This window comes from Malania oleifera, chromosome 4, assembly GCF_029873635.1.
Source record: "Malania oleifera isolate guangnan ecotype guangnan chromosome 4, ASM2987363v1, whole genome shotgun sequence".
NCBI lineage: Eukaryota > Viridiplantae > Streptophyta > Magnoliopsida > Santalales > Ximeniaceae > Malania > Malania oleifera.
Window position 1 is genome coordinate 88,613,955 of NC_080420.1, and position 9,137 is coordinate 88,623,091.

General features: G+C 39.0%; 1 protein-coding gene across 1 annotated transcript; it reads right to left on the bottom strand.

Moving 5' to 3' along the window:
- Positions 1–3,815: 3,815 nt before the first annotated feature.
- Positions 3,816–8,564, bottom strand: LOC131153876 (uncharacterized; the record flags this gene model as incomplete). The annotated part of the gene is made up of 4 exons (XM_058106325.1): positions 3,816–5,094; positions 5,416–5,471; positions 5,628–6,908; positions 7,953–8,564. Coding segments are annotated over 4 exons (3,228 nt in total), but the record flags the coding sequence as incomplete, so codon positions are not given.
- Positions 8,565–9,137: the final 573 nt, after the last annotated feature.

Genomic DNA, 9,137 nt, shown 5'->3' on the forward strand with positions numbered 1-9,137 from the left:
TTATTATTATTATTTATTTTATTTTCATTATTATTATCATTATTATTGTATATATTGTTACCATAAAAGTATGAAGAGAATAAAAATGAAAAAGGAAAAGATTAGAAGGATTTTTTTTAGGGTTGGAGATTTTATAAAAAGGGGGGGCGCTGCACAGCAGCACGGAGAGCAAGCCAAGAAAATTTTTTTTTTTCTTTTTCTTCTTCTTCCTGTTCCAGCCAAGGCAAGACCTCCCTGCTCTCCTTGGCTCTCTCAGCCATCCTCTACGGCAACCATTACCGCCTCTCTCGCTGCTCCAGACTCGCTGTAACAGCAGCGACTCCCCGGCAACCACCACAAAACTCACGGCTTTCCCACACTAGCGCAGCAACTCACCTTCACATCGCACAGATCCGGCACGGCGTTACCGTCGCCGTCGGCTACACCCCATTCCGAACCAGCTGCGAAGCTCACGGCCTGCACCACCCTCTGCTACATAGCCGAGCCAACCCCCGGGCAAGCCATCGCTGTCGTCTCCCACGATCACAACAGAATAGCTGTGCCCGAGGCCAGCCTCCTGCTGGTTCTGCTACCATTACTCCCTCTCCGGCCACAGCCCATACTTCCGCAATCCTCCCAGCCTCTTGCTGAGACCATTCTCGGCTCTCTTCACGGCCACCAACAGCTACTCCGGCCATACCAGAACCTGCTTCAACACCAGACCATAACAACGTCTTCCCCCCACGTTCACAGCCCACAGGTAAAGTCCTTCTCTTTCTATCACCACACACGTGCACACAGATTCCTTTTTATTACTATTTGTATTATTATTATTATCATTATTTTTTCATTTTATTGTTTTGATTTATTCTGATGTTTGGGTTTTTATTGTATATGCAGGTAAGTATAATATTGATGTTGAGGTTGTGTTTATTATATCAAACTGCAGGGTTTTTATAGTTATTATATTTATTTTAATATTTAATAGTTAGGGTAAGTTTTTTTTTTGTTGCATTTATTATATAGGTTAATTGTTTTACTAGTATTGTTGTGGAATTTTTATGGCGAGAATTTGTTTTGATATTTAAAGTTTACTCTTTTGTATTTATTGAATTATTATTGTATAATCCTTAATGTTATAATGTGCGGTCATGTGTCTAGTATTCATGTTGTAGGTTTTTGTTAGCTTTACCGTGATCCCAAGAGGGGGGGTGAATTGGTATTTTTAAATTTTACCTTCTAAGTATTCCTCCTAGCAGCAGTATGTTCACAAGCCTAGGGTCAATCTAGTGCAAATGATGTAAATGTGCCAGAGATCGGATGAAGCAGTTTAAACAATCACACAAGTATCAGAAAGCAGTAAAAAGAAGATGACACGCGGATATGTTATCGAGGTTCGGCCAACCGCCTACGTCCCCGCCTTGGCTAACCAGCACAAGGATTATCACAATACCTTGCTCGCTTAAACGGGTGGAGCGTCACCTATACAAACCAGGTCAAATTACCACAGGGCTGACCTCAACCTTAACACCAATCCTTACCGGGCTGGATTACCGCCCCCTCAGGCCACGCCTGGAATCTCTCAGATATACAATCAAAGGTACAATACAATTGTGCTTTCAAGTAAAGCAGATATGTACCACAAATGCGCACAAACACAAACACCACAAGTGATTTAAAATGTAAGCTCTGTGTGGTCTAAATATGTCAATCTCTCAACTATGTTTTCTATCAGTGTAACGCATACGTGAGAGTGTCAATAATAATCTGTGCACTTCAAAATATTCAGTCAAGAGTGTTCACACAGAATACCAAGCAAGCCTCAATATTATCAATCAATAGAATGCGTACGTGTTTGTATTGCAAAGTAGATAATCTTTGTTTTCGGTAAATAATATATATTTATAAAACTTGTACAAACAATACCACAAAGATTTATATATCACACACACACACGAATATCCTTTCCCAAATATATCAATATGAACACCACAAGATATTCAAATATGTTTGAAAGTATTTTTGCAATCTCCAAACAAAAATGAACTTCCTAAAATATTGCAACTAGAGTGCAATACTTGGGATGTCACAAAGAGTCTTTCTTAGGGCAGGCTTATTGGCAAAGCCTCCTAAGAAAACTTAGGTTATGCTCTCAAAAATCGATTCAAATACACAGCAATATGAAGAGCTAACCAAAAATAAAAGACTCAATACACTTACAAATGATTTGGATAGATGAAGAGTGTAAGCTTGAGTAGGTTTTCAAAGTAATGTAAGTAGTAGGAGGCAAATATGAGTATTTGGCTTGAGAGAAAATATTTCTTAATTTATTTGCTAATCCGTGCTTAATCCACCAAATGAAGGAGTATATATAGACATACCAAGAATTTTGACCGTTGGGGACTTATTAGGAATTTTCAGAAAAGTTTAATGACACTTAAGAAAATTTAACCCTGTTTAAAAATTTAATCGCGGTAAAAAAAATCAGGGCAACCCGAGAGGTCCGGTCGACCAAAAGTGGTTCGGTCGACCGGGACTCAAGTAGCTCGGTCGACCGGGGGAATTTTGAACTAAGGGGTCGGTCGACCGGGCAGGGCGATTTTTCAATATTCCGAGGTTCGGTCGACCGGACACTTTTTGAACTACATGGCTCGGTCGACCGGACCGCTGGGAATTTTCTCGAGACCCTTCGGTCGACCAAGTTGTTGACGAACAAAAATGGTCGGTCGACCGGGAGGTCAAACTGTTGACCCCAAGGAGGTTCGGTCGACCGAGGTCAAATGACCTATAAGTGCTCGGTCGACCGGGCCTGGGTCAAACAGTTGACCCGGACCAGTTTCGGTCGACCGGGACAAATTGAACTGAGTTGGCCGGTTGACCGAAAGTGCACCAAGTGTGCATTTCGGTCCCTTTTTGCAACAATCAAACCCTATTCAAGTGTCTATTACATACAAGTGCAAAGGTGAGTGTCCTAAGGTCACTTTGGGGTCCAATTTTGAAGACACCGAAAAAATCCGGTGTCGGTCGACCTTCAGTCGCCCGAAGGTACACTCTAAGGTCTTTCTATGGTTCGGTTTGAGCTTACAAAGTAAATCATTCATGTGATGTGTGTGAGCTTATTACAAACCGAAAAACCCTAATTACTATTACAGACAAAATTCACTTAGAGATATTACAATTGGGAATATGAAATTGTCTTCAAGCTTTCGCGTGCCCTTGAATGTATGTTAGTATAAACCTGCACATGAATTGGATATTTATTAAATACAATTGAGTTTGTCATTATCAAAACCAGGGTGTGACCTATAAGGTCAACATTCTCCCCCTTTTTGATGATGACAAACTCGATTGGCAAAACTATAGGGTTAGGGTTAAGCCTTGAGAAGGCTCCCCCTCACAAAATGCATCCAATTTTGCCTTTTCTGTCCATCTCCCCCTTTTGGCAACAGCAAAAAGGGTCATCGGAATTAAAGGAACAGGCTTGGATTAGGTACATTTACACAAGACTAATGTTGGTAGAGTGCCGTTTTGAAAAATTTCGGCAGAGTGCCGTTTGTAAATAGGACTTTCCAAAAATAAACCTGTGTAAGTATAACCTGTTTGAGTTTATATTTCCTAACAGTTTATCCACAACTACTCAAACAGTTCAGTATAAGCCAATTATAGCAAATAAACTTTCAAAATGGCCATGAATTGGACAAATAATGCAATCATAGGCAATAGTCAATATGAACATGCAATAAGTGAACGTATGACATAAGCACTCAGTCAACAACCAACTTTCACAATATAAAGCAGCTCCCCCTAAATTTGTGCAAGTTATAGAATATACTAGATTATGAAGCTTCTCTATTATGCATTAAGCCTAACTCCCGTCTAAGTTGTATAAATCTATCCTCAGGTAGTGGCTTAGTGAATATATCGGCCCACTGTTCATTTGTGCATACAAACTCAAGAGCCACATCCCCTTTTTGCACATGATCACGAAGGAAATGATGTCTAATCTCAATGTGTTTAGTTCGTGAATGTGAGATAGGATTTTTAGAGATGTTGATTGCACTAGTATTATCACATTTAATCGGTATTGTTTCATAGTGCAATCCAAAATCCACAAGTTGTTGTTTCATATAAAGAGTTTGGGCACAACAACTTCCAGCTGCAATATATTCAGCTTCGGCGGTGGATAAGGCAACTGAGTTTTGTTTCTTGGAGAACCAAGAAACAAGAGATTGTCCTAAGTAATGGCAAGTGCCGCTAGTGCTTTTTCTATCAACTTTACTACCGGCAAAGTCAGCATCAGTGTAACTGACAATCTCAAAAGTAGTATGCTTAGGGTACCAAAGTCCTAACTCTATAGTTCCAACTAGATACCTAAGGATTCGTTTAACAGCTTTCAGATGAGATTCCTTAGGGTTAGCCTGAAATCTAGCACACATGCACACACTAAACATAATATCAGGCCTACTAGCAGTAAGGTATAGGAGACTTCCAATCATGCCACGGTATAATTTTACATCAACAGGGATCCCTTGTTCATCTTTATCAAGTTTTATGGAAGAGTTCATAGGTGTGCCAAGAATTTTACAATCTTCCATATTAAATTTCTTTAGCAAGTCCCTTATGTATTTAGATTGGCATATGAAAGTTCCATGATTAGCTTGCTTAATTTGTAGACCTAAGAAGAAACTAAGTTCACCCATCATGCTCATTTCAAGCTCACTTTGCATGCATTTGGCAAACTCATTACACAACTCATCATTGGTTGCTCCAAAAATGATATCATCCACATAAATCTGAACGAGGAGCATATCATCATTTTTGGACTTGATGAAAAGTGTAGTGTCAATCTTGCCACGGGTAAACTCATTTTCTAATAGAAAACCACTAAGCCTCTCATACCAAGCTCTAGGAGCTTGTTTCAATCCATACAGGGCTTTAGACAACCGGTAAACATGATCGGGATATTTATGATTCTCAAAACCGGGTGGTTGTTCTACATATACCTCTTCATTGATGTAGCCATTTAAAAATGCGCTTTTAACATCCATTTGAAACAATTTAAAATTTTTAAAAGCGGCAAAGGCAAGTAGCATACGAATGGCTTCTAATCTAGCAACAGGAGCATATGTTTCATCAAAATCAATTCCTTCCTGTTGGTTGTATCCTTGGGCAACTAGTCTGGCTTTATTCCTAGTTACTACCCCATTTTCATCTTTCTTATTTCTATATACCCATTTAGTTCCAATGATGGTTTGCTCATTTGGCCTAGGAACTAAGGTCCACACTTTGCTTCTTTCAAATTGATTAAGTTCTTCTTGCATGGACATTACCCAAGATTCATCTTCTATGGCTTCTTTAATATTTTTAGGTTCTTCTTGGGATAAGAAAGCGGAGTGGTTTACTATATTTCTCAATGATGATCTGGTGGCTACTCCGCGGGATGGTTCGCCTATAATTTGATCTATAGGATGACTTCTAATGTATTTCCAATCTTTAGGCAATTCTTGATTTCCATTCTCATTATCCTCAAGTGATTTTTCGTTTGCTTCTTGATTTTCACTTGCATTATTTTCAATGGACATTTTCTCTAAACATTTTCTAATATCAATATCATCTTCATCATCTTTGTTAGAGAATGGATTAGACTCATCAAATACAACATGAATGGATTCAATTACGGCTAAAGTTCTTTTATTGAAAACTCTATATGCTTTACTATTAAGTGCATAGCCTAGGAAGATGCCTTCATCAGATTTAGAGTCAAATTTTCCTAGATGCTCGTTATCTCTAAGCACAAAGCATTTACAACCAAATACATGAAAATAGGAAATATTAGGCTTATGGTTGTTCCACAAATCATAAGGAGTTTTATTAATTGATGGTCTAATCAACACCCTATTCATAACATAGCATGCGGTATTAATGGCCTCGGCCCAAAAATATTTAGGTAAGTTATGCTCATTCAACATAGTTCTTCCCATTTCTTGTAGTGACCTATTCTTTCTTTCAACTACACCATTTTGTTGAGGTGTCCTAGGTGCAGAAAAATTATGAGATATACCTTCTAAGTCACAAAATTTTTCTATGCTTTCATTTTTGAATTCCGTCCCTCTATCACTTCTTATGTGAGTGATTTTATATCCTTTTTCATTCTGAATTCTCCTGCAAAGTTTGGTGAAATGTTCACATGATTCATTTTTATGTGCAAGAAATAACACCCATGTGAATCTAGAAAAATCGTCCACAATTACAAAAGCATAAGATTTTCCACCAAGACTTTGCACAGAATTAGGCCCAAATAAATCTAGGTGAAGCAACTCCAATGGTCTAGTAGTAGATATGAATTTCTTTTTCTTAAAACTAGATTTTGTTTGCTTACCCATTTGACATGCATTACAAATTTTGTCCTTTACAAAAGACATTTTAGGCAAACCTTTAACCAATTCTTTTCTAACAAGTTTAGACAACAAGTCCATGCTAGCATGCCCCAAACGCCTATGCCACAACCAACTAGCTTCATTTATAGCAGAAAAACATGTTACTTGTTGCGAAGCTAAATTATCAAGAGATGTAGTGTAAACATTTTCATGTCTCTCAGCAGTAAAGAGTACTTTGTGGTCTGTTTTATTTTCTACTATGCATTTGTCATTCTCAAATGATACTTTATATCCTATATCACACAATTGACTTATGCTAAGTAGATTATGTTTCAATCCATCAACCAACAGAACATTATCGATAGTAGGAGAGGAATCCTTACCAACCTTACCTACCCCGACGATGCGTCCTTTGGCATTGTCACCAAATGTCACGTAGCCTCCATCCTTGGGAACAATTGAAGTGAATTTTCCCTTGTCACCGGTCATGTGTCGTGAGCACCCACTGTCTAAGTACCACCGGTCCTTGGATGGGGATGATTTTAGACATACCTGCAAAATAAGCTAAGTGACTGATGCTGGTCCCCAAATTTTATTGGGTCCATGGGGGTTAGTAGCAGGGTCTCCTTTAACTACCCATACCTTTCTGATTTTAGCATGCTTATTCCTAAGTGGACAATCAAATTGAATGTGACCAATCTGTTTGCATTTAAAAGATTTCAGTCTACACTTAGGTTCTTTAGGAGGGATATGAGATTTTGATTCTCGTGTAAAATGTCCTAAGTAAAGATTAGGTCGTCTAATATTTTCAATGCCATTAAAACCAAGACCCTCTTTACTTAAAGAATTTCTTTGGGCACCAAGTAGTTTTTCAAAATTTTCTTTGCCCTTTGTGAATTTAAAAATGATTGTGGAGCTATCATCCACTTTCCTCTCAAGCTCAATAATAGTAGTATCCTTTTCTTTTAAAATAGATGCATGAGAGGTTTTTGCCATATTAAACAATTTAGACCAATTGTCACATTTCTTTTTCAAATTTTCATTCTCTTTGGTCATTTTGCCCAATAATTTTGAAACATGGATATATTCAGATTGCAATTGTCTAAATGTAGGCATGCTGTCAGAATCACAATCATCAGATGAACAATAAGAAGATGAAGAACTAGAAGACGATACCTCATCCCCGTGTGCCATTAAGCACCAGTTAGCGACCTCCGTGTCACTATGATCCGAGTCTGAGTTGCTGCTGCTGAATTGATCCCATGAAGTCCCAGCCGTCATGGCTCTTTTATTTTTCTTAGCCTCCTTTTTCAGAAGTGGGCAGTCGGGTTTGATGTGCCCCACTTTGTTGCAGTTGTAGCATGTAGGAGCATTTGATTTTTCCTTTCTTTTGCTGGACTCTCCCTTCTCATTAGTGGAGTCTCTATATTTTTTAAATGGCTTCCTGTTCTTCCTGAAGAATCTACTAAACCTTTTAGTTAGCATAGCCATTTCCTCATCAGTGTCAGACTCACTATACTCACTAAAAGTGTCGTTGGATGCTTTTAGTGCAGTCACCTTCTTAGCCCTGTTATGCTCATTGAGTCTTTCATTTATGGACAGTTCATAAGTGATTAAGGAACCTATCAATTCGTCTAAGCTCATGGCCTTAAGGTCTCTACCCTCAGCAATGGCCGTAGCCTTAGCTTCCCAAACAGGAGGCAAGCCTCTAAGGATCTTCCTGATCATTTCATATGTGGGATATGTCTTTCCTAATGCATGCAGTGAGTTTATGATGTGTGTGAATCTAGTGTACATGCTCTGAATGGACTCACCTACATTCATCCTAAAGGCCTCATATTCACTGGTCAACATATCTATCCTACTGTCTTTCACATCTCTAGTACCCCCATATGTGACCTCTAATTTGTCCCATATTTCTTTTGCAGTTGAACATGCCATAATCCTGTTAAATTCATTCACATCAAGACTACAATATAAAATATTCATAGCAGTGGCATTAAGACTAACGGCTTTCATATCATCATCATCATATTCATCCTCAGTCTTAGGAACCCTAGCTGCATCCTCAAATCTCATAGGGACATAGTTTCCCTTAGAGACAATCCTCCACACTTTCCAATCAGTATTCTGAAGGTAGATACGCATCCTCTGTTTCCAGAAGGTGTAATTAACACCGCTAAAAACAGGAGGTCGTGTGGAAGATGGTCCCTCAGGGAAAGGGGTCACGGAGCTATGAGCCATATGTGAACTTTGTGCAAAATAACAATCAGTCTATGCAACTTGGCTCTGATACCAATTGTTAGCTTTACCGTGATCCCAAGAGGGGGGGTGAATTGGTATTTTTAAATTTTACCTTCTAAGTATTCCTCCTAGCAGCAGTATGTTCACAAGCCTAGGGTCAATCTAGTGCAAATGATGTAAATGTGCCAGAGATCGGATGAAGCAGTTTAAACAATCACACAAGTATCAGAAAGCAGTAAAAAGAAGATGACACGCGGATATGTTATCGAGGTTCGGCCAACCGCCTACGTCCCCGCCTTGGCTAACCAGCACAAGGATTATCACAATACCTTGCTCGCTTAAACGGGTGGAGCGTCACCTATACAAACCAGGTCAAATTACCACAGGGCTGACCTCAACCTTAACACCAATCCTTACCGGGCTGGATTACCGCCCCCTCAGGCCACGCCTGGAATCTCTCAGATATACAATCAAAGGTACAATACAATTGTGCTTTCAAGTAAAGCAGATATGTACCACAAATGCGCACAAACACAA